The following is a 27,091-nucleotide window of genomic DNA, read 5'->3' as shown; positions in this document are numbered from 1 at the left end:
CCAGACTGGTTTTATATATTTATATGTCTTTTCATAAAAAGCAGTTATAATCTGAGGACATTCATGGTAGTTTCAATGCCAGCCCAAGTCCACCTTACGTACATCTCTTCTCATGGGAGACATTAATCCTTACTGATAACTGTAGCAAAGTCTCTTGATTTGTCAAACTCATTTGCTATCATCAGGTTCACTATGAGATAAAAGATTTTCTGTTCCATCTTTATCTTTCAGCAGACAACCAGGTTTTCCTCAAGTTCTCAAAGACTGTCAGCATCTGGGAATCCTGCCCTTCCCATTCACTCCAGTTCAGCCCAGGACTGCCTCGTTCACCAGATGAGTGCATGTGGGACAGATTTTCACCGATCAGTTCATTTTGTTTCCAGAAAAACACACCCTAGTGACGGGAGTACCTCAGCAAGTTACCAACTATTTGAAAGGTGTTTAAAAGGAGGCAAGAATCTGACAGTCTTTAATATGGGATGTCAGGTCCTGCAGCCGAGTCCAGGATCTCAGAGGAGAGCCCAGCCTGGCCTCCGGGCACAGAGGGGCCCTTCAGTGATCCTGCCCATGCACGGCACTGCCAGCTCCGGGGACACCCAGACCAGCGTGTGCTCAGGCCATGGTGGCACGGTCTCTTCTTGGTAATGATAGTTTCACTTGGTTTTGAAGAAGTATATGAGCGTTGTCAACTTTGGGTAGATAAAAAGGAAACCATTTAGCTTGATTTAATATAATTCTGTTGCTTCATGTGGGCTATTCCATATGCTATTAATTCAATAGGCAGACGTAAGAGGAAAAGGAATCCTGAGCATTCTGAGACAAGGCAACCACACCACAGCTGAGGACCAGCCACGATGTAGGAAAGCGTATTAGTGCACAGATGCACAGTGTCCTGGGGCCTTATTTCTTCAGCAGCCACGGTTCAGAAATTAGTAGTTATTTAAAAGAATTAAAGGTCTTGGCAAAAAAAATTTAGTGTCAATTTTGAAGGTTTTACAAACTGAGAAAGTAACTTGGGGCTGATTTTGGGGCCTATTTAATTATTTAAACTAACCAATTATGGTTAGGTAAAATACAGAATTGCAAATTAAAAATTCAAACGTGTAACAAAGATCCCATTCTCCTTAAAAAAATAAAACTACATAAGATATTATAGATATCAAGGGAACTGCAACCATCATCAGAGATTACATTTTTTATATAGAAAAATAACAAACTTTTACCCACATACATTTAATTAATGTGAAATAGAACTACAACATTTTATATACTATGATTTTTCTGCTATAAAGACTGCTGAAAAATATATTTTGTGCAAAAATTAAAGGGACTGTATTTCCAGAGAGTAGAAAAGGGAAGATGAATTGCCACTGGGCACCCAACGTCAGGAACAGGGTTTTCCCCCAACACCTACCCCACTGCCAGCAGTGGGAGTGGTAACAACTGGTGACATAAAAATAAAAGATTTTATATTACTTTGAAATAGATAATGCCAGATTATTTCAATATTATGAAAAGCAAACATTCACTCCTGACCATTTAAAGACATGCCCTAAAAAATTCTATTCTGTTCTCAACATTAATCTGGACAGGGGGATGAGGGTGGTGCAGATGGCAGACTTAAAAAGAGAAAACATATAAAAGGAATATATAAAACATTATGCATTTAGTACAAATAATGAAAAATGACTTCGTGACACACTTTCTAAGAAAAGTTATTTTCACATATTTTTAAATCCTGTAAAGACCAGGTATATGTTGCAAGGGGTTAAAAACAAGTCATTGATGAATGATAACCAGTTTTAGTACAGTTCATGCAATTATTTATCTGCACTGGAAAGCTACTGTCCAAATCACAAAATGTATGCTCTGCCACAAGATTACATATTAAAATCACTTCTTAAATTACTTTGTATTTGGTGCTGACAGAGCTCTTGAGAAAGTTCTATACAAACTGAAGGTTATAGAAATTTTAAAATTATAATCTGAAAAAAACATACGAAAATGTGTAAACAAAAAGAAGCTTTAGAGTTGCAGGGCATTATAAAATCCGTAATGTGGTTTAAGACAAAAAAAATCACCTCTTGTATGTTTAAAAAAATTGCTAGTATAATCCTAAAAGTTCAGAATTGTGTTGTCAACAGCAAAAGGCCCCGGGTGTGGGGTGGCCACGCTGCCTAGGGCAGGGGTCCTGAATCTTCCAGCGCGAGCCTGCCACCCACGTGCAGGGACGTGGACAAGATCCCGTGACCAGTGCCACCTGGGAGGGGCTCTAGCACTGGTGCATTTACACTCCTCTTTCACCTACCCTGTTAGAGAGGAGAGCTGCTTTTAAAAGAGATTATCAACAGTATAAATTCTGGTAAAGCACTGAGAATTAGGTATGAGATTTTTGGCACAAAGCACTTTTAAAATTCAACCTCATTTTGCAAAGTATCTACCTGGAATTTCTCGTTTGAAAATAAAAACTTAGAAATACACATAAGTGTATAAATGGTTTCATGAATGAACAAGTTAGATTCCATGTGTCCTTAAACGCTGCACATACCTTCCTTTACTCCAGAACCAGGGATCTGCATGCACACACCGCCATGTTCCACATATACAGACACTGCACAAGTAACATCGTAAAGTACACACTAATGCAGTCTGGCAAGATTAGCGCTCGCCTTTCAATATTATTCTTCTAAGTACTCAAGAGTCAGCATTATTTCCCGGAAAAGCTAGATGACCAATTTCAGAAAAAGAACTCCTGCTATCTTTCCTTGACCTCTAATATTAAAATCTATACCAATATATTTAGGCATTTCATTTATGTGTTTCTGCATTTCAAATTCAGCAAAACCTGTTTTTGATGTTTCTTATATCGTTCCTTCAATAACAGGAGAAGCTTCGTCTAATGTAAAAAAATTAATTAAAATGCGTCCACAGGGCAGTAATTTTTCAGAGATCTTGCTCCATTCTGAAAAGCACTGCAGGATAATGTTTAAGTCTGTCAATTTTCAGCCAATTAGGTGCAAAGTCTGCGAAACATCGTGTGACATACCGTGATAGCTGGACGTTTCTTACTGCACAATGTAATTCCATTTCCTCCTCCCTGAGGCCTGTTAGGGTATGCTACAGCTGCTGAAAGGATTTCGGTTTTTCTTGGTCCTCTGTCTGTTGGGCCTGAGGTTGATGACATCTCCACCATTGAGGGTACTTGAATTCTGACCCAAGTGACTCCCAGCAGACGTGCTAAAGACCCCTGGATAAAGTGAGGGACAATACAGATGCTGACACTGAAGGACGGCAGGCTCATCGACTCAAGACTGTGCTCCCAGCTTCTTAGTAAATTAGCGACATTTGCAAGTATTTACAATATGAAGCTATTGTTTTCACTTCATCCATTTTTAATAGACAATTAAGAGTTCAAGTTCAAAAGGAACCAGGAGGGTGGAAGTGAAGTCTCTCCCCGCCAGTCTCCCAGAGCCCCGCAGCGCTGCAGGACGCATATGTGGGGTCAAGAGTGCACGGAGGCCTTCCTGCCTCTGCTGCCCAAAGGCGACACTCTCTGCACACCCCTCCGCCTCTTTTCAGTAACAATCGGTTTTTGAAATTTAAAATCTGTATGATCACTTTAAAAACTTCACTTACTAACTTCACATCACAGAACTTCCTCAGTAGCATCTGTCTTGTTTTATGTCATATAATGAAGATGCCACACACTAAGAGCTGGCAGTGATGGCAGATGCTTCTGTCCAGCCTAAAACCATGGCAAGATGGTCTGCAGACCCTCAAAGTGATGCGCAGACAAAAGGGATGATGAGCTAAAGAAAAACTTTCAACTGTTACAGTTTTCATTTTGCACTATGAGGGTCCCACAATGTAATCTCCAATCCATGAGCTATTTACCATCCATGATACACAAGACTCTGCCACAGACACTGGGCGATACCATGACCACCAAGACTGTTCCTGCCCAAGAGGCCTACACTCTGAGGGGTGCAGTGATGCCGCAGGACATGACGTTAGGTGTCATGAGAGAGACGCAAGGTCCCACAGACAGCTCAAAGGAAAGGTCAACACGTCTAACTTGTAAGAAGGACAAACGACAGAAGAAGGGACTGGGCCCTGGACACACCCTGCACTCGGGTCTCTGTTCCTTTAAGAGAAGTGAAGGCCGTGCTCCAGCCAGAGTCAAGAGCTTTGGACACAGACCTCGAAGGATGCACAGTTCCAGACAGAAGATGGGAAGGGGAGGCCATTCTTGACGGAAGAGCCAACATGAGCAAAAGACAAGACTCAAGATTAACAGCGGGCCTTCAGTAAACAGCAAACAAGCTATGTGATGGAAGGCTGCGCAGGAAGGATGGACCACACAGTCTTCAAATGCTGGGATGCAGTGAGCCTGCACTGAATGTGCTCCACAACCAGAATCTAGCAAAAGGTTCTACTCAGCGGACTGGAGGACACAGAGCGGGCCCAGGAGCCAGACACGACAGCAGCTTGGCACTACTGCCTGGGCATGGGTCAGAGCACACGCGGGGTCTGACAGTAGAAACACAGGCAATAAAAAAGGTAAAGAAAAGTTAAAACAGGTCAAGAAAATGCCGTGTGTGAATGTGTAGGTGAGGGTGCAGGCAAGGGTCCTCAGAACAGGACTGATACCTGTCCTCCCAGAAATCCACCATCCAAAGTCAAGACATGGGCAGATGGTCCCTGCTCCCTGGCGAGCACAACACTCTGCTGGCATCGCATGCTAAAACCAGGCTGGGTACTAAGCAAGGCAGCAGGAAAGGGAAAAGGTGCCAAGACAGGGCAGCTATCAAGTCAAACGGGAGAAACCTTTAGAAAATTCCTCAGGTAAACAATCTTTTAACTCAATATACCTTTAATAAGAGAGCTGACACTCCTAATAATCTCACATTTCATTAAAGAAATGAGCATACTGTATCTTTTAAAGTAAATATGATAATGAATGGAAAATAAATTTGCCAGGTAAACATGGGGCTAAAATTCTGGGTACTTACCAATTTTGTTACTACTTGAATGCATTGATTCTGGATTCTCAGCTATTTGTTGTTTAAGCTTTTGAAGATATTTTTCAGCCAAATATTTAAAAACTGGAATGAAAACAAAACCAGAAACCTTGCCAGGTCAGTATAATCTATGCATGTAAAACCTGTTATTTTACATCACTTATAATATTTATATTTACGAAACAAATTTAAAATTAGAAGTATACAAATGACTTGAAAAAAATTCAACTTCTAAAAATTATCTGAGTAATACCTAATTATGATGGTAATACTAATAAATACACAATGGCATTTCATTAGTAAAGAAATAAAATAACACTGTAGTCATTAGCTCTTTAGTCTTAAGTATACCTTAATAGTGATTAATATTTAGCAACACTAATCTGACTCAGTCTTAAAAAGATGCCTCTTTCTTTAGGTGAGAAGTATTACTTGGGACACTGAACCAACAATCAAGCTGCAATCTAACAAAATAAGTAGCAATTCCAGAATGAGAAAAATAACCATCATCTTTCTCCAATCCCAGAAAGTAGGAAATACAAGTTAAGGTTGCTGTAACTACCTAGTGGGTGTCCACTGCTATGTTCCAGGACGATGCAGCAACTTTAGAAGGTACGCTTGAAAAACACACATATACACACACACACACACACAGTCAGCTGTATTTTTAAAGATAAAAAACAGAACAAAAGCCCACTGGAATTCTTCTGTAGAGTAAGAACTATTCAAAGACATTAGTAAATAACTGAGGACTCAAACCCAGAGCAGCATCAAGCCTTTACTTGGTGACATGTAACAACGAGAAAAATCCTATTCTCATTACAAATAAGACTGCTAGAACTTATCTGGTGGCAGAGTGGGTAAGAATCCGCCTGCCAATTCAGGGGACACGAGCTGGATTCCTGGGTGGGGGAGATTCCACGTGCCACAGAGCAACTAAGCCTGTGGTCACAGCTGCTGAGCCGGCGCCCAAGAGTGCTCCAGGACGAGGCAAGCCTCCACAATGGCCCGTGCAACGCGGCCAGAGGGCAGCCCGCTCCTCACAGCTAGAGAGAGAGCCTGCACGGCAACCAAGGCGGTGCAAGCAAAACTAAATAAAAACATTAAAAATACAAACATGATTTCCAGACAACACAGAGAAAAGGCATAAGAAGAAAAAACAAACGTCCTGCCATTAGTGTTAAGAAGGCACTTTACCTTCACTGACATTCAGATCCTCCTTCACTGAAGTCCTGTAGAATCTCAACTTCAACTTTTTTGCCAGCGCCTCAGCTTCCTCACTACACATCAAGTTAAAAAAAAAAATGCATGTAAAGGTACTTTCTGAGCACTTGTTTTATTACATTCACTGCATACAGCCTAAGGAGGGGTCAGTGCCTGAGGCAGGTCAGTGCCCGAGGAGGGGGAGGTCAGTGCTCAAAGTGGGGGGTCAGTACCCGAGGCAGGGGGTCAGTGCCTGAGGGGGTGTCAGTGCCCGAGGGGGGGGGGGGTCAGTGCCCAAGGTGGGGGGTCACTACCCGAGGGGGAGGGGTCAGTGCCTGAGGCGGGTCAGTGCCTGAGGTGGGGGTCAGTGCCCAAGGTGGGGGGTCAGTACCTGAGGGGGGGGGTCAGTTACCTGAGGGGGAGGGGTCAGTGCCCGAGGGGGAGGGGTCAGTGCCCAAGGGAGGGGGGTCAGTGCCCAACGGGGGGGGGTCAGTACCCGAGGCAGGGTCGTCAGTACCTGAAGCGGGGAGGTCAGTGTCTGAGGTGGGGTGAGTGCCTGAGGGGGGGTCAGTGCCCGAGGCGGGGTCAGTGCTCGAGGGAGGGGTCAGTGCCTGAGGTGGGGGGTCAGTACCTGAGGCGGGGAGGTCAGTGTCTGGGGGGGTGTCAGTGTCTGAGGTGGGGTGAGTGCCCAAGGGGGGGGTAAGTGCCTGAGGTGGGGGGATCAGTGCCTGAGCGGGGGTCAGTGCCCGAGGGGGGTAGTGCCTGAGGAGGATTTTCAGTTGTCATTGCTCTTGGAGGGTAAACACCAGCCATCTCACTGTAATTGTAAAAGACACTTTTCCATAAAGTCATTAATTCTAGCCTTAGAATAGCTAAATATCACTTTTCTTTATCTAATACTTTAATTTTCCCTCTTCCATTTTTAAAAACACTTGAATTTAATTACACTCCAAGAGTCTTAACTGCATTACCTATTTTACTGTTACTGGCTACAAAACTACTTTGCTGCCTAAGCCAAAGTCAGTATGTTCAAGTGTCTCCAAGAGAAGACCCCTAATTCTAGTTTCATTACAGCTGCTGATTCTTTACAAGGGTTCCCAGTGACTCCTCTGCCCACATTGCCCCTCCCTGTAATCAAGTTGGTCTGTGTCATCAATAACACAACAGTGTGTGACTCAGATTCCCCTCATAAGCGCCCTAAGAGGCACTGAGGCTTTTTGCCTTTCCCTCTCTGGGATCACATGCCTGGGACAGAGGCTGCCATGCCATAAGGACACTCCCAGCTCAAGAGAGGCCTCCTGCCTGGAGCCAAGCAAGGGCGCCAGCCTGACAGCAGACCCCCTGCCCCAGTCAAGCCTTCCAGTGACCACAAGGCCCCAGCAGCATCTTGACAACGAAGCCACCCAGCTAAGCCACTCCCCAATTCCCGACCCACAAAAACTATGAAATAATGTTTGTTGTCTTAAACCACTAAGTTTTGGGCTAATTTGTTACATAGCATCAGATGACTAATGAACATGCCAAAAAAAAAATAAGGTAAGAACCAGGCAACTATTTTCAAAGTCAGCAAAACGCCAATAATGCGACAAACTAATGCTTACAGACAGAAATTACCTGGATGCCAAATGCCGGTCACACACGTGAACATAACGGCACTGAGCACACAAAACTGCGACTCTGACCTGCCTACCTATTCAACCTCATCAACACACTCATGCTAGACACTAGCACACAGAGAGCTAACACTCACACTCTGTCTAGCTTTGACTTCACACAGAGTTGGATTGAGTTGCAAGGACCTAGAACTCTAAAAGGGTCTCCAAAATGTATTCCTTTAATTTTCTTTACTTCTGATTCAGTGTGAACTTTTAAAAACTCAAACCAGTCACACAATAGCTCACAGAAAATTTTAAGTATAAACCTGTCTTTTGTAAGTCTATGCAAAGAAATAAAATAGGTTTTATCTTTCTAGAATTACCACCACCCCCTCAACAATAGCCATCTTACTTCTTTATACAAGAGTCATCCAGGAGATCGATCTTGTTCTGTACGAGCGCAGTTGGTATGTCTCCAACTTCAGCCACCACTTTCTCTCTCCAACTGGAAATGGCTTCAAAAGATTCCCTGTCTGTGGTAGAAAATACAAGTACACAAGCCTGGGCTCCTGTAAGGTCACAAAATAAAAATGTTATTTACATTAATGAAACAGTCCTATGCAGGGTGCAGACAACTTTTATGTACTCAAAATGATTTTTATGTAAGTAAATGTTGAACTCATCTTTGTAGCACTGCTTAATTTTTTAACATATAAACTCTATTTTCCATTTCAGAGAACCAATTTTTACCAAGAACAGTGGTTCTCAAATTTGTGCAAGTGTCAAGGTGCCCTCAAAATTATACACATTCCTTGTGAAATACCACAAAATACTAGTAGTTTAATGATACCATAAGAGCCAGAGAGAACAGTAAACTGGGCATGAATAACAGGCTGTTGCCAAATTCTTCCCGTTAATCCCTGTCACTTTTTTCTTAATTTCCTTCAGTGCAGATTTAAGAAAAAGCACAATTTTCTCATTCTATTTACTTTCAAAAAAATCTGTATTATTTTATTTTAGAAGAATAGCAATGATGCTAAAGAACACAACTTAAGAACCAATGCCAGACTTCCCTGGTGGCACAGTGGGTAAGAATCCGCCTGCCAGTGCAGGGAACAGGGGTTCAATCCCTGGTCAGGGAAGACTCCATATGCCGAGGACCAACTAAGCTCAAGTACCACAACTACTAAAGCCTGCATGCTCTAGGGCCCACGAGCCGCCACCACTGAGCCCACGTGCTCCAGCTACTGAAGCCCGCGTGCTCTAGGGCCCACGAGCCGCCACCACTGAGCCCGCGTGCTCCAGCTACTGAAGCCCGCGTGCTCTAGGGCCCACGAGCCGCCACCACTGAGCCCGCGAGCCGCCACCACTGAGCCCGCGTGCTCCAGCTACTGAAGCCCGCGTGCTCTAGGGCCCACGAGCCGCCACCACTGAGCCCACGTGCTCCAGCTACTGAAGGCCGCGTGTGAAGAGTCTGTGCTCTGCCACGAGAGAGGCCAGAGCAGTGGGAAGCCAGCGCCCCAGCACGGGAGAGCAGACCCACTCTCCCAGCTAGGGAAAGCCCGTGCGCAGCGGCAAGGGCCCGTGCAGACGAGAATGAAAATAGACAAATGATAAATACAATAGTGTCTACATGTCAAAAAAAAGAGAATCAGTGCAGTGCCAAGAGTAAAATATATATGACAGAGAGGAAGAAAGTTTTAGTTTTTCATCCTGTTCAACTTAATTCCCATATCATACTCACTGACAATATTTTAATCATCAACTATCATATTAGGTTGATAATATCTAATTTTAAAAATAAGCAGCAATCTTCTGGAAGAGGGTTTTGACAAACGATTAGCTCTAGAATCAGGCAGCCTGGTAACAAGAGCAGGTGACAAGGGAAGACTCTGCTGGAGCCAGAGGACTCCTCACTGCTGCGCCTTCCTTCCAAGTCCCTCAGGTGTGACCTTCCTGCCACTCGGAGGCCAGACACAAACACTGCGCTACTAGGACACTCGGAGGCCAAAACAGAGGTGCTCATCCCCTGAGGGAATTTGGAAGAAAGCCAAAGAACAATTAATGAAGGAGAAACCGGCAGTTCACTATGGCTGAAAAGCAGATGCTTCCCTCCACTACAACAGGCTTGAAACCAAAGAATAAATCAGTTATGCAAAACTCAGGGGACAGGCAGACTGATAAGACACACCCTGAGACTTTCTCAGAATTGGAGGAAAAAGAAACTGAAGCGATCACAGTAGCATACTGGACAATAAATTTATGTTTAACTCTCATATTTACTTAAACTATAAATAGAACATTATTTACTCATACTTTAAGAAACCATTCTTTGTTAATAAAATTGTTAGCTTTAAACACAGAATTTTATATCCAGTCAAGTGTCATTTAAATTTGAGGGTCCAATAGGGCATTTCCAAGTCTACAAGGTCTCAGTCACAAGAAGACAAACAAACATTCAGAGAAGCATGCAAACAAGCCAAAGCAGCCAACAAGCAACAGGAATCTGAGCAGACAGCGCCAGAGGTGAGGGCAGTAAGGGCAATTAAGGAAAGCACAATTTTGTTTTTAAAAAATCAAGGATAAAAGGATAAAAATCTGTCCATAAAACTCAAAATTCTTTAGTGGGGGGCTGTGTGGAGAGAACCCACAGGACTGGGAAGGGGCACAGTGCCCGCTGAGGAGGAGGAAGAGGGACCTGGACTCGATTAATCCACAGGGAGGTGGACGCAGGAGAGCTGGGGGCCCTCTCTCACCTCCAGCACAGGCTGCAGGGGTGCTTGTCTGCCCAGGCCTCAGAGGACCCCTGCTTTAGTGCACCCCGTGAGGCCTTGACGCCTAGGGAGGAGTGGGGGGGGGGTAAAAACCTCAGCTTGTCTCCCCAGCACCTAACTAGGGTGGACCCCAGCTGCCTGGAGCAGTAACCAGCTCATCGCTGCACCCTCTGCGGATAGCTCTCCTTCCTTCGCTGGCTTCTCACTTCTACACCCCACACCCACCCCGTGTTTGTGTGGGGGTGGGTGTGTGTGTGGAGGCGGTTTGTAACCCAACACGGAATCTTAAGCTAAAAGGAATCACCCTAAGAATAAAAAGAATGTGTGACTATCAAACCAAAGGAGAAAAGTAGAAATACCCAATTTTATTTTATTTTTTTTTTACTTTAAATATATACAAATTTATTTGTAAATTACATCTCACCTAAAATAAATGTCATATAAATTTTATTTTTTTCTTTTATTTATTTATTTATTTATTTTTAAATTTTAAAATCTTTAATTCTTACATGCATTCCCAAACATGAACCCCCCTCCCACCTCCCTCCCCATAACATCCCTCCGGGCCATCCCCATGCACCATCCCCAAGCACGCTGCATCCTGCGTCAGACATAGACTGGCGATTCAATTCACATGATAGTATACATGTTAGAATGTCATTCTCCCAAATCATCCCACCCTCTCCCTCTCCCTCTGAGTCCAAAAGTCCGTTATACACATCTGTGTCTCTTTCCCTGTCTTGCATACAGGGTCGTCATACCCAATTTTAAATGAGAAACTACCAAACAACTGAATAGCCCTACAAAAATACAAAACTTGAACTCAGATGAAAGAAGTATCATAGCAAGAGTAATTCCAGAAAAAAGGGGACACAAATATCTGAAGCAGGAAGACCCGCCTGACAGAAGCCTTCAGAGTGGATATTGTGACCACTTCATCTTTTTACTTTTTAATTTGTAATAAAATCACCTTATATTTGTATAGCTGTTTAGAATTTACCCATTTTTAAGCTATGTGAACATCTCATTTTACCTAAGTATACTATCAAAATGAAAAAGAAGAAACAAAAAAGACCACCCAGATTACTTCTGCAGTTATCATAATCCTGACAAATAGGGACAACTAGTTATTTTAACTCCCTCTAACTGAATATTTTATCCATGCGTACAGATGAAACTGTGATGCATTATGGATATTTAAGTTTCAGTTCAGCTCAGTCACTCAGTTGTGTCCGACTCTTTGCGACCCCATGAATCGCAGCACGCCAGGCCTCCCTGTCCATCACCAACTCCCAGAGTTCACCCAAACTCATGTCTATCAAGTCGGTGATGCCATCCAGCCATCTCATCCTCTGTCCTCCCCTTCTCCTCCTGCCCCCAATCCCTCCCAGCATCAGAGTCTTTTCCAATGAGTCAACTCTTCGCATGAGGTGGCCAAAGTACTGGAGTTTCAGCTTTAGCATCATTCCTTCCAAAGAACACCCAGGACGGATCTCCTTCAGAATGGACTGGTTGGATCTCCTTGCAGTCCAAGGGACTCTCAAGAGTCTTCTCCAACACCACAGTTCAAAAGCATCAATTCTTCTGCGCTCAGCTTTCTTCACAGTCCAACTCTCACATCCATACATGACCACAGGAAAAACCATAGCCTTGACTAGACAAACCTTTGTTGGCAAAGTAATGTCTCTGTTTTTCAATATGCTATCTAGGTTGGTCATAACTTTCCTTCCAAGGAGTAAGCGTCTTTTAATTTCATGGCTGCAGAAAACCCAAAAAGCTAAATAAACAAAAAAAGCCCTTTCTAAACGATACTAAAAAAAATAAAAAATAAAAATAAAAAATAAAAGAAGACTCTTCCAGAATTCTGACTGAGGTACTGGCAAAACAGATGGCAAACACCAGATTCCACAATGTGTGTGAGAAGATCATTATTTGCCAAACTTACAAAGAAAATGCCTACAAATCTACTATACAAGTCTGGAACTCCTTTAAGCTCTTCAAAGATTTTTTAAAAATTGAGAAGTGGAAAGGCAGGAGATTCTCGAAGGATTTCCTTATAGAAGCACTGCCCGCATCCAAGCTGAGAAAGCATGGGATGGTGGGACCAGCAGACAAGAGCTGCATCTGCAGGGTAACTCTGCCTCCACCAACAGCAGGACCAACAGCACACGTGGGTCTCACATGGGCAGAGGTGAGCCACGTCCAAGACATAAGCCAGTGCAGGATCACTTCAAACCACATCCAGCAGGGCCACTTCGGGGCACTGGGAGCTGGCACCAGGTAAGATGGAAGTGGAGTGCTGACTCCCACAAAAAGGAAGTCAGCTGACAGAATCAAGGACACATTTGTCCCCCAAGACCAGGAAGCACCGAGGAAGCCAGGATGAAATCCTAGAGAGAACAGCACCTGCCGCCATCTGCACACAGAGGCCCCGGCACCACACCACCCTGCTCCGTGCCTGCTCCAGGGGCCTCAGGGCCGGGCCCGCTCGGAAGGAGCTGGGAGTGAAGCCATCGGCATTCCCCTCCCAGACCGCCGGCTAGTCCCAGAGAAAAAGAGATTTAACTTACATTATCTGGCTATTCCTACTACCAAACTGAGACATGTTTATGACTAGAAATCACTGAGGCAGCTGAGAAAAATTATTTAAGAGTGACCAGGAGTTGGCCTGGATGGGAGGTGAGTTTGTGGGAGAGTGGGTACATGTACATGAATGGCTAAAGCCCTTTGCTATTCATCTGAAACCATCATGACACTGTTAATCAGCTATGCTCCAACATCAAGTTGAAGAGAGAGTGGCCAGAGGGGCCATGAGCTGAGGGTATCGCCAAGGAAAGGCCTCCTCCTACCGCCTGCTGCTGCTGCTAAGCTGCATCAGTCATATCCGACTCTGTGCCACCCCACAGACGGCAGACCACCAGGCTCCTCCGTCCATGCACACATGAAGAGGAGGCGAGACACAGACGCAGGGAGCTGCATTTCCCTGCCTTCAGGAGCGATGCCTCTCCAGCATGACAATTGTAACTATTTTTTTTAATGCGTCTGTTTTTCATTGGAGGATGAATGCTTTCTAATATTGTGCTGTTTTCTGCCATATATCAATTATAACTATATTTAATTTTTAAATGACCATAAAAAGATAAAATAAAATGACCCCATGCTGCTCTCCATTCTTTTTCTTCCTCCAACCTCTAGCTCTGTTAGTGCTAAGCATCTTTGGAAAAGTTAATGTTTTAATTTCTCTGTTGTTGACACTGAAAGGCAGCTAATGTCTTCTATCCATATATTTTACAAAGAGCTTTATTTTCCTATTATTCAACATACCTTCAATACTACCTACCCTAAAAACTGGAGCACTGGAAAAGTTTCTTCAACATCATAGATAACATAAATGGATCACTTCTAACAGTTAATAAACTACCCCACTTATGCACAGATCAGAATACAGAGCTCTGAATAAATTTTTGGTGTCAATGACAAGATCACCAATAGCAAGTATTTATTCCTCATTAACAATATCATTCCAAAAAAGTCACCATATTTTAATACAATTCAGAAAATACTCTCCAAGATACGTAATATGCAGAGTTAATTCTGTCCTCAAACCACTGACAGATACTACAAGACGGTCTGCAGGCTGGTCCAGAGTGCCTGATGAGCAGCATCAGTGTCACCTGGGAGGCGGTGGAAATGCAGGCTCTTGGAGCCACCCGCAGATCTAGGGAAGTCAGGCTGCATTTTAAGGAACTCCTCAGAGGATTCCTGTGCACAGCAAGTTGAAGAAACACTGCTCTAGAGAACACTGGAAAAGGCCAGTCAGAATCACAAGGTTTTAAAAACACTATTATAGATATTACTAAGGATTTAAAATGCTGGCCCCTATTCTTTTTGACACTTTATAACCTAAAGCACACAAATCATTCAATGAACCAATTTGTCACAGATTCTATGCTCATGTAACTTCAAAACAAACCTGACACTTGCAATCTAATTCTGTTATTCCTTAATTCTTGTGTTTATAATTATAACTTACAACCAGTTTCTTGTCCAGAGCTATTCAATTTCCAACAATTTATATTCCTTTATATTTGTGAAATAAAGTTGTTTTTTTTTTTTTTTAAGAAAATAAGTGTTTTCTTCTACTTATGTGAGTTCAGTATAGTCGCTCAGTCATGTCCAACTCTTTGCAACCCCATGGACGGCAGCACACCAGGCTTCCCTATCCATTACCAACCCCCAGAGCTTGCTCAAACTCATGTCCACTGAGTTTGTGACACCATCCAGTCACTTCATCCTCTCTTGTCCCCTTCTCCTCCTGCCTTAAATCTTTCCCAGCATCAGGGTCTTTTCCAATGAGTTGGCTCTTTGCATCAGGTGGCCAAAGTATTGGAGTTTCAGCTTTAGATCAGTCCTGCCAATGAACATTCAGGACTGATTTCCTTCAGGATGGACTGGCTGGATCTCCTTGCAGTCCAAGGGACTCTCAAGAGTCTTCTCCAGCACCACGGTTCAAAAGCATCAATTCTTAGTGCTCAGCTATTTATGTGCATAATCTGAAATAACAAGTCTTAAGTCTAAAACCTCATTTCCATATATTTAGTCAGAAGCTTTTTTTTCCCTGAGAACCAAGTCAGAGTAAAAAACTGTAATGAAAATCTCTTTTATGTTGTATGCAACTTTCTAAGTATAGTTTCTATTGCCAAGGGTGGACTTTCTTAATAGTTTAAGAGGAGTCATCTGGGATGCTAAAGGCTTCCTAATATGATCTGCGCTGTTTTAAACTACTGACAAGGAAATCATGTTTCCACATGCCTCACTGTGCAATTAAGCCAGTATTCTAAGAACATAACGATCTCTTGGAGCAACAATCTTGTGCTGTAATAGGTCTTTTAAATGAATTATAATAAATTTTTTAAATATAATTTTTATGTTATCTTGAGTAACACATTTTTAGAATGAAAATTAGTAGGTCATAATTTTTTAAGGCATAGTGTTTCAGTGGCTGAATCTCTGTCTGAACTCATTCTGCCCATCTTACCTTTTCTCCCTACTCTTTATTTCTGCTTAATTAAATCATCACTGGAATCTACACTAGAAGCAGATGTTACCTGGTGCCAACTGTCATCCTGCGTCCCTGCTTCTGATAACACCTCTCCCTCTCTGAACAGCAGCCTACAGTTTAGGCAGCCAACCCTACCATCTGCCCTGGGGGGGCCCCATGTGCACCAAGCTGATTAGGTTAATCACCTTCCTCTGACTTCTCACTGTAATCTGGTCAAAGGTGGTCTGATCAGATAAAAGCTGCGGACTTTTGATGCACAGTTGTGCATCAAGTAACCTTGGGTCCCCAAGGATGTGAACAAGGCACTGTAACCTTGCAGCCTAGAGGAAAATCAACAGGAGGAGGAACCCCACGTGGGGAGGGTGCCAGCCCGGAGATTAGCGAGGCTACCGTCCAAACAAACTGCAACTGAAAGCTACTCCCACTAACAAGTCAACAGACAGTAAGTAAGTCAGTCTGAAATCAATTTTCTGCTGTCAGTAGCCAAAAGCATTCTTATGGAGCCTCAAAAAAAAGCATAAAAGAATGTCCAATATGTCAAACTGACATAATGTTGCTACTATTTGTTCCTTCATTCAAATAGGGATGTGAGGGGGAAAAAGCTAAGGCTTAAGACCTGGCTCAGTATCCACCCTCTGCTATTTTAACAGAGTTGGCTAAAAAAAGTTACATTTTAAGAAAAGCTTTTAACAGATCTATTTATACACTTATGATAGCTTTAAATTAAAACGTTAAATACAGGGAGATCAAATCTGTTTAAAGCCTTCTAGTCCAAATGAAACAAAGGGAAAAGAAATTTGAATATCACCCATAGTAAATTAAGATGTTCAGTTCAGTCGCTTAGTCGTGTCCAACTCTTTGAGACCCCATGAACTGCAACACACCAGGCCTCCCTGTCCATCACCAACTCCCGGAGTTTACCTAAACTCATGTGCATCAAGTCGGTGATGCCATCCCGCCGTCTCATCCTCGGTTGTCCCCTTCTCCTCCTGCCCCCAAGTCCCTCCCAGCATCAGGGTCTTTTCCGATGAGTCAGCTCTTCGCATGAGGTGGCTGTGAGAGTGGCCATTGGAGTTTCAGCTTCAGCCTCAGCCCTTCCGTTAAGGGGTAAATACCAATGATTATGCGCTCTCTTTTTAGTTTCTGGCAAAGAATGTCTTTTGTAAACATACGAAAGAGAATGGATGATATATGCAGAGTACATCATGAGAAATGCTGGGCTGGATGAAGCACAAGCTGGAATCAAGACTGCCAAGAGAAATATCAATAACCTCAGATATGCAGATGACATGACCCTTAGGGCAGGAAGAGGAACTAAAGACCCTCTTGATGAAAGTCACAGAGGAGAGTGAAAAAGCTGGCTCAAAACTCATCATTCAAAAAACGAAGATCATGGCATCCAGTCCCATCACTTCATGGCAAACAGATAGGGAAACAAGGGAAATAGTGACAGATTTTATTTTCTTGGGCTCCAAAATCACTGCAGGTGGTGACTGCAGCCATGAAATTAAAAGACATTTGCTCCTTGGAAGAAAAGCTATGAGAAACCTATATAACACATTAAAAAGCAGAGACATTACTTTGCTAACAAAGGTCCCTCTAGTCAAAGCTATGGTTTTTCCGGTAGTCATGTATGAATGTGAGTGTTGGACCATGAAGAAAGCTGAGCACCAAAGAACTGATGCTTTTGAACTGTGGTGTTGGAGAAGACTCTTGAGAGTCCCTTGGACTGCAAGGAGATCCAACCAGTCCATCCTAAAGGAGATCAGTCCTGAATGTTCATTGGAAGGACTGATGTTGAAGCTGAAACTCCAACACTTTGGCCACCTGATGCCAAGAGCTGACTCATTGGAAAAGACCCTGATGCTGCGAAAGGTTGAAGGCAGGAGGAGAAGGGGATGACAGAGGATGAGATGGTTGGATGGCATCACTGACTCAATGGACAAGAGTCTGAGTAAACTCCAGGAGTTGGTGATGGACAGGAAAGCCTGGCGTGCTGCAGTCCATGGGATCACAAACAGCTGGACACAACTGAGCAACTGAACTAAACTGAACAAGTTAAAACAAGAAGTCTGTAAAGAGTGAGGCCTAGTTAAAAAAAAACAAAAACAAACCAGAAGTCTGTGACAAACTGGATGAGCCAAGTTAAAAAAATTAACAGATAATAATGAACACAGTCTTCTGGCAAAAACTGGAAAAAGGGTTATAACCTCAACTGCAGTGGAAATTAAAATATTTTTAGCTACCTGGTCTTTTTCTTTAAATTAGGGACCCAAATGATCTCCTTAACTGTACAATTCCAACATCTTCTCCTTTTTATTCATATACAAATAAAATCATTTTTCACATATGACCAGTTCTTTTTTTAACTTTGAGATAATTGCAGACTCACACAATTTTGTCTTATTAGAAATACATAATGGTAATTACTTTCTCAAAAAATAACCACACTAGTGAAAAAGTAATACTGACAAATCACAGTGTTAAAAGCTTAAAAAGAAATAAACCAACCTATTTCTCACAAAAAGAATACATTATATACTGAGAATTTAGAGAAAAAAGCTAGGTAGGTAAAAAGAGGAATTCTGACCACAATTCAGTCTTAGATCCTATCATGGTAGCTCTTTCCTTTCACTGGTACCTCATACATCTCTGAATCTGTGCAGCCCTGAAAAGGCTTTACCCTGAAAAGGCTTTAAGACTAAACACATTAATGTCATAACAAAATGCCATTTTGTTTGCTGGAGTTTTCCTTTTTCTTAGTTTCCATTCTCTGACTATATACTCATTTCCCTGGAGTCAGAGAAGACATTTCATAGTTTCTGACTTACTAGGTCTGGGAATGCCTGTATGAGTCATGTAATTCTAAGGCGGAGACAAACAGTCTATAGTATAAAGCATTATTTACCACCCAACAAGATCTTTATAAGAATAATGGCTTGGGGTTTAAAAAAATACTTTGGAATTAATGTAAATATTCTTAAAGAGAAATCTTTCTATGGGGTACAAAAAAGGCAAAATTCTCTGTTCAGCCAAAAGAACACATCCAAACAGACTAAAGACACCCACAATTTACCTCGATAGTAGGCCTTGGTTATCGCATCAAACTCCTCCTGACCTGCTGTATCCCATAACATGAGCCTGACGTCTTCATCATTAACTCTGAAACAAGAGATGAATTTATTTTATATGCAAAGGAAATGTCTTTATTTCTAAATCTGGAGGTATTAAAACTACATTGTGGGCTTCAATCAGAAAAAGTCTTCAGTGCTTTTAAATGCTGATACCATTAGCCACAGTGAGAGTAAAGGGTGAAAGACACCCACTAACGCTGTCACTTTACACGACCTGGAGTCACCTGTCCTGTTTCTTCCTTCAGCAACAGTCACAGACAGTGGCGGCTCTAGGCCTAGCATCAGAAGGGCCCACACCTGCAGATTCAGCCAACCGCAGACAATGTATTTGGAGGAGCTTCTCGGGCGGCTCAGTGGTGAAGAAGACACGGGTCCGATCCCGTATCCTGGGAGATCCCACAGGCAGCAGAGCCACCGAGCCTGCGAGCCACACTATGGAGCCTGTGGCTCCAGAACCAGGAGCTGGAACTTCCGAGGCCGCGCACCACAACCACTGAAGTCACGCCCTGGGGCCTGTGCCGCACATGAGAAGCCTCCGCAATGAGAAGCCCGTGCACTGCAACTAGAGAAAAAGCCCACTCAGCACAAAGACCCAGCACAGCCATAAATAAATAAAATTATTTTTTAAAAATATGTGGGAAAAACTCTAGAAAGTTCCGAAAAGCAAAACTTGAACATGCCATGTGCAACTACCCACGCAGCATTTACCTTGTATTAGATGTTATAAGCGATGTGGAGATAAGGAAAGCCTATGGGAGCACATGCGTAGGTTAAACGCAGATACTATGCCATCTTGTACATGGAACCGAGCGTCTGTGGAGGCCGGTATCCACAGGATCCTGGCCTGTCCTGAGAAAGCTTCCTCAGGCCAGTCGCCCCACTCTAAGGGGGAGAGGGGGAGGGGGAGGGAGAGGGGGAGAGAAGCAGCAGCTCACTGGGTGCTGGCCCCTTAATGCAGACACTGACTGTCCTGTCGCACCTGCTGTCTTACTCACAGGCAGCAGCCCTTTTATAGAGCCACTGCCAACAGCCGGTCCGCAAGTCCTGAACCACCGCTCTGAGCGAAAATACCCGGCAAGGGGCCTTCAAGCTCCTGGTTACTACTGTATCAACCAATCAATATATAACTTCTTTTTCTGCACTGTTCTGTTTAAAGACATCTTATTTAATATATATTGTAGATTCATCAACTTTGAACTCATGGCCAACAGCACTATTACCGGTACTTGAAAGAAGCTTATCTAACACACGTGTCTTCCCCATGAGGCACATCACAACTCACCAGACAGCACTTCAGTTCTAGGCCTCTAAACAGCAAAACCAACAAAACACACAAAACCAGAACATGAAAAGGCCACTTATGTACTTATGAGAGATGAAACAAAAAGGTGGAGGTCGTCTCGTTCAGCCTCAAGCAGACCTGTGTGTGCAGGTGATGCAAATGTTTCGAGGCTCTGTGCGTGTCCATGAATGGGGCCCCGAGTCTAGGGCTGCAAACACATTTTAGCGAGTAGTGAATCTGCACATATAAAGTCCACAAATAATGAGAAGTAACTGCACACTTCAAATATTAATATGGAGTCTACAAGCAATGAGGGTCAACTATAAAGTTGAAATATTAATTGGGTCCAGATAACAAGTACAAAAATAAACATCATCAAGATTTAAAATGAATCCTCTTAAGACATCTAAGAAAGGAAGCAAAAACAGAAGTAGTTTTAGAAAGAAGATAAACAGATTATAAATTCAACAATTTTAAAAATAATGAACACAATTATCTCTGATGCTAATGTCTGGGACAGTTAAGTCAGATTTGTTTAATGTTACTTATTTCTCTGTGATAAATTTTAGTTTGTCTCCTACAATTTAAAATGACCTCAAAAGTTCTCAGGACTAAGGACATAAATTGTTAGTTTGATGTGTTTTAGAACTGGATTTCCTTTTCACAGGCATATTTAATCCCTTCGAATCTTTCTCTTATTTCTTTAAAGTAAAAATAAATTATAATTCTCTAGCTTCTACACAGTCCTGTCCAGTTTTAAAAAGAGAAGATTATACAAACAGATCCCTTAATATATCAGAGATGAAAATTACTGTGAAAGGTAACTTTCCTTCCAAATAAAACTGTGGACAGAAGTCTCAGCAGAATCAAGCACTGCTTTCTGTTTAAGAAGCGCCCGCGATGGGCCGTCCCTGTGGCCTGGTGGTTAGCAATCCGACTTGCAGCACAGGGGACAAGGGCTCAACCCCGGCCAGGGAGCCAAGGGCCACAAGCCACGGAGCAACTGAGCAGGCGAGCTGCAACCAGAGTCCCTGCGCCACACTGAGACCCAACACAACTGAATACTCAATAAGACTGTTTAAAATGTGCCCAAGGTGCCACCAATAAATATAAAACACATATACGTAGGAAAAAGGGAGAAGGGTAGCAAAAAAGAAGAAAAATGAGAGGACAGGGAGAGATGGAGGAGGGGGGAGAAGGGCAGGAAGACACACAAAGGAGTGAGTGACCGAACGTCGCTGCCACCCGCCGCCTAGCGTCTGTGCTGTGACCAGTCACCGGCGTTCCGACGCTGTCGTCGGACATGGCTCACAAACCAAAACCCAGAGGATAAAGTGGCCAAGTACATACTGGATTTGTCGCTCCAAAAAATCAACTCCAATGGTTTTCTTGTAGTCTTTTGTAAAAATGCCTTTGCAATACCGCTGAATCATACTTGACTTTCCAACTGCACCATTCCCGACAACCACCATCTTGATGGCCACTTCCATGTCTTCCTCCAACATTTTTGGAGTTGAAAAGGTTTCTGTGCCAACTTTAATTCCAGGTGATCAGATCTTCTCGCTCAAACCTGTGGTTTAAAATGAAATTATTCTTTTCATGACATAAAAATAAGCTATAATTATTTTATCAAGAAATAATCAAACTGAATTCCAAGAATTTGTTTCCATGATGAAGGGGCCCCCTCCCCACTCTGTTCATTTAACTTAAATTCTTTGAAAACAGAGACAATAATATTCACTTTTGAATCAGCACAATGTATGACTTTCAGGTAGTGATAAATGAGTAGATTCTGCCTTTCACAAAGATTAGCCCATAAAGACTATGGGCTTTAGAGTTGAGGCCTGATTTAAAGTTGCCTTTTACTGGTCTGTGCACTTCGTGAAGTTATTGCTTATCCTCTTCAAGCTTCAGTTTTCTGAAGATATTTAACCTCACAGGATCGTTGATCGATACATATAAAGCACTTAGCACAGTGGAAGTTAAGCACTGAAAAAATGGTAGTTTCATATACCATAAGAAATCCTCCATAGACAGTCAACACCAAATGGGAAACAAATACAAAGTCTAAGGAAACTGTTCATCATCCTCACAGGTGATAATTAACATTCCTAGATCGCACCCAAAAGAAGAGTTTTGTGTAATACTATGCAACCAAGTAATCGCATCCGGCCCTTAAGTTACAGTCCTTTAGTATTTAGGTTACAATGACTCCATTACACACAATCTTATACCATATTTTTTTCTTTACTTTCAGACTATAGTTATTCACACAATGGAAGTGTAGTGCGTGTACTGTTTGCATTTGAGACTGAATGAACTGTCTAGACCCTTAGAACAGAGGGCTAATTTTTTCACATTTCTTAAAATTATTAATGCTATTTAAGTTCCTACCTACTTAACTATTATATTGTAGCTACCTGAACCAAAAATTCATTTATACAACCACTACACAAAACATGTCTGAAATGTGAAGAGCATTCCTTTCTTTGTCCCTAGTGGAGACACAGTAACTGGCCCTAGCACTCCATAAGCTTGCATGATTTAAGAAGCGTCTAAAAGCACTTGTTAAAGTACAGGTACTAGGTCTCTACCTCAGACATAATTAAATTATTAAAACAACCTAAAATATCAGAACAAAAGAAAGATGACAGAAGCAAAAATATGGATAAATACAGAAAGACGTATCATCTTGAATGTTCTATGTTACATTTGACAGTTGAAAGAAAAATCATAATACTGTTTGATGTGGTTTTCAATATACGTAGAGAAAACATTTAAGACAATTATTTATACATGGGAGAGGACAAAAGAATGTGAAGGGAGGTAAGGTTTCCATACTTCGCTTGAGCTAGTAAAATGCTGACATCAATAGACTGTGATAAATTATCTACACGGCTAAACAAGTTACACAAAGAAATACTCAAAAATACTAAAAAACATGATAAAACAAAATGAAACTCTAAAAACACCATAAAAATATCAGAATGTAATTGACATTTATAGAGCTGTCCACACAACAGCAGAACATTCTTCAAGCACCCACTGAACACGTATTAAGATAGGACATAGTCTAGGCCATCAAACAACCCTCAACAAAATTAAAATAAAGAGACCACAGTGGAATCAAACTAGAAGTCAGTAACAGAAAGATAACAGGAAAGTCTCCAAGCATTTGGAAACTAAAAACAGATTTCTCAACAATCCATGGGCCAAAGCAGAAGCTCAAGAGAAATTTTAAAAATAACTGAATTGAAATAAAATGAAAATACAATGTGTCAAAAATTTGTGGGACACAACTAACTTAGTGCTGATAGAGAAAATTTACAGCACTAAATGCTTACCTTACAAAAGAAAAAAAGTTTCAAAGCAATAACCTGAGCTCCCACCTCAAAAAACTGGAAAAACAAGTACAAAATAAACCCAAAGCAAGCAAAAGGATGGAAATAATAAAGAGAAGAAATCAGTAAAATTGATATAACTTAGGAAAATAAAATCTGTAACTTTAAAAACTCAAAAAGAAAGCTCCAAACTCAGGTGATTTCACTGAAGAATTCTACCAAACTTTTCAAGAATGATACACAATCCCCCCAGAAAATAGAAGAGGAGGAAACATCCCCTAACTTATTTTATAAAGCCAGTATTATCTTGATACCAGTACCACACAAAGACAGCACAAAAAAAACTAGACAGCCCCTCATGAACATAATGCAAAAATCTTCAACAAAATATGAGTAAATCATATCCAGCAATGCATAAAAAGAATAACCAGGACCAAATGGCTTTACTTGGGAATGCAAGGCTGTTTCAACATTAAAAAATCAATGTAATCCAGCACATTAACAGAATAAAGAAGGAAAACCCCATCACCATATCAACTAATGCAGAGGAAATATTTAACATAATTCAACATCCACTTGTCAGAAAATTTCTCAGCAAACTAGAAAGAGAAGGGGACTTTTTCAGCCTGATAAAGGGCATCTATTAAAAAAAAAAAACACACAGAAAAACCTACAGCTAATATCATACTTAATTCTGAAAGATAGACTGCTTTCCCCCTTAGAGTGAGAACAAGGCAAGGATGTTCATTTCCACTACTCCTGTTTATCATTAGGCATAGACAGAACAACAGCAACAAAAATACACAAAGTGCTTACAGACTGGGGAAAAACTATCCCTATTCACAGATGACATGATTGTCTATGGATTGTCCAAGCAATCAAACAAACCATCCTGAAACTAGTAAGCGAATTTCCAAGGACACAGGATACAAGAGTAACACACAACACTGAACTGTATTTCTAATATCCTAACAAGGTACAATTTGAAGCCCCCAAAAATTTAAATGATATTTACAATAGCATCCTCTCAAAATGAAATTCTTTAATATGAATCAAATTCAGACACGACTGAGTGACTGAACTGACTGAAAGTTGGAGAAAACCATACCACCCAATTTTAAGACACTATAAAGCTACATTCATCAAAAAAAGAGTGATACACAGCACAGGCCCAATACAACAGAGGGCCCAAAAATAGACCCATGCAAATACAGCCAATTGATTTTTGGCAAAAATGCCAAACTATTAAATGGAGACAAGGCAGTCTTTTCAACAAACTGTGATGGAGCAACCGGACATTCATACGCAAAAAAGTAAACCTTCCCCTAAATCTCACACCTTATATAAATAATTCAAAATAGATCACAGATCCAAATGTAAAACTTTAATATCTAGAAGGCGAAAATCTTCTTGACCTGGGATTAGGCAAAGTTCTTAGACATGCTACCAAAAGATGTACAAAAGGAAATATAGATAAATTAGATTTCATCAAAATTAAAAATATCAGCTCAGTGAAAGATACTGTTAAAACAATAAAACAAGTTATAGACTGCAAGAAAATAGCTGCAAAATATACCTAACAACTTGTATCCGGAACATATAAAGAACCTTTAAAAGTTAAGATAAGAAACTACCAAATTTAAAAATAGGTGAAAGTCTTGGCCAGATATTCACCCAAGATTATATATGCCAAATAGGCACACAAAAAGATATTCAACAGCTTTGGCCATTAGTTAAAGACACACTGGGCTCCGCTGCTGCGTCCTACTCTTTGCGACCCCACAGACTGCAGAGCACCAGGCTCACATTCTGTCCATGAGATTTCCCAGGCAAGAATACAGGAGTGGGTTGCCATTACCACTATATGCCTATCAGAATGGCTAAATTAAAAAATCTGACCACGCCAAGTGCTAGACAAGAAGTGGAGCAACTGGAACTCTCACATTTTGCTGGTGAGAATGCAAAATGATAGTCACTCTAGAAACCCGTGTGACAGTTTCTTATAAACATACTTTATGTGATCCTACAACCCCAATCTTAGCAGTACCCTAAAGAAACAAAAACTTACATTCACACAAAAACCTGCATAGGAATGATTACAGCAGCTATAGTCACCACAAACTAGAAACAATCCAAACGTCCTCCAGTGGATGCATATCCATCCACCGAATACTACTCAGTAATAAAAAAGGATACGTTGATACATGCAGCAACTTGCAGGAATCTCAAAGGCATTATACTGAGTGAAAGAAGCTTGCATGTTGTATGATTCCAGTTACATGACATTCTGGAGAAGACCAGTAATTGCCAGGGGTTGGAGTAAGGGGGAGCTTATGAGACGACAGACTGAGTGATATTCTGATTATTATGGTGGTTACATGAATCTAAAATTCACAGAACTGCACACTCCCCAACAAAGTCCACTTTATCACATGATAATGTTTAAAAGAATAAAATATAAAGAAAAATAAGTTGAATCAGATCTTAACACAGGCAGTCTGACCCTTGTGATTATCAGCCACTCACTTCTCTACAGACTAAAAAGAAACAACACAATCAAGTTCTTAGAAAAGGATAATTCTAATATCTTAAAAGCTTGACAGTAACACTGTATATATGTTCTATTCCCAAGTTTAATTTTACAATCAACAGCAGTCCAATACATTAAAAAAGGAAGAGTTAACTCAATGATCAAAACAGTGGTTTTTCCATCACTGCCTGTACTTCAACACATGTATGAGTATAAACACGGAAAACCTCAGGTTCACTAAAGTTACCTGGAAGATACCCTGACCTGTATGAAATCTAGAGACGTAAACAGTCCTTCTCAGACTGTAAAGTCACTTGCCCGGGCCGTGACAGGGAAGCTGTCCCCGTGTCACACCCTCAGGGTCCCGTCCCCACGGGAAGCGACTCCGCGGCGCCCGGCGTCAAGGGGAGCGCGCAGCCGGCTCATCCGTATTCCAGGGGCGCCTGGGCAACACCCCGGGCAGGGTGCGGCCGGGCAGGGAGGGGCCCGCTGCCTGGACCCGGTCTGGAAGTCAGGGTGGGCTCAGGCCCTTTCCCAGCCAGCCCCGACCGGCACCGTCCAGGGAGACGGGGGCGAGGGGAGCCCCGGGCGCGGGGAGACGCGGGGGCCGGGGGCGGGGCGCGGGGAGAAGGGAGAGCGGGAGCCGGGGGAGCCGGGGAGGCGCGCGGCGCGGGGAGACGGCGGCGCGGGGAGGGGCGGGGAGGCCGCCGCCGAGCCCGCGCCCGGGCTCCAGGCGTGCGCGCGGCGGCCGGGTGGGAGCGAGCGCCCGGCCTGGAGGCCCCGCCGCGCCCCTGCGCAGGACCCGGCGGGCGCGTCCCGGGCCGCGGCGAGGGCGAGGAGAGCGGCCGCCGGCCCGGGCGCGAGCCGCTACTCACCCTCCCCGTGCAGCCCGCCGCCCGGCGCCACAGCTCCTCGGGGGCGCGGCGCAACCGCCGCCTCGCCGCGTTCGCGCGCGCCGGCCCCAGGCCGGGCGTCCGGCCGGCTCGCGCCCTCTTCGCTCTTTAGGGGTGACTGGGATGCTTCGGGAACTTCACTGGCAGCAGGACTCGGAACGGGTGGCGCGAAGTACCTCGCCGGGAAGGGCCAGGAGCGGGGACCCAGCCTCCGCTCAGCCCGGCCCCTCCGCGCTCAGAGCATGCGCCGGGCTCG

General features: G+C 42.8%; 1 protein-coding gene across 2 annotated transcripts; it reads right to left on the bottom strand.

Annotated features, from left to right (window-relative positions):
- Window positions 1-6: 6 nt before the first annotated feature.
- On the bottom strand, window positions 7-27,072 carry RAB23 (RAB23, member RAS oncogene family). 2 transcript variants are annotated; one of them, XM_027958976.3, is made up of 7 exons: window positions 26,818-27,072; window positions 21,422-21,641; window positions 18,732-18,817; window positions 8,232-8,388; window positions 6,219-6,301; window positions 5,013-5,105; window positions 7-3,247 (listed from the first exon to the last, which is right to left on the bottom strand). In XM_027958976.3, the coding sequence occupies exons 2-7, from the start codon at window positions 21,574-21,576 to the stop codon at window positions 3,108-3,110; spliced, it is 714 nt and encodes a 237-aa protein (XP_027814777.1). In that variant the 5' UTR covers window positions 21,577-21,641; window positions 26,818-27,072; the 3' UTR covers window positions 7-3,107. The 2 variants fall into 2 exon arrangements, with proteins under 2 accessions (XP_027814777.1, XP_011955829.1); XM_012100439.5 differs by having other exon boundaries at window positions 27,012-27,072.
- Window positions 27,073-27,091: the final 19 nt, after the last annotated feature.

Source organism: Ovis aries, chromosome 20 (assembly GCF_016772045.2).
Source record: "Ovis aries strain OAR_USU_Benz2616 breed Rambouillet chromosome 20, ARS-UI_Ramb_v3.0, whole genome shotgun sequence".
Lineage (NCBI taxonomy): Eukaryota > Metazoa > Chordata > Mammalia > Artiodactyla > Bovidae > Ovis > Ovis aries.
This window is presented reverse-complemented; position numbering and strand designations above follow the sequence as displayed.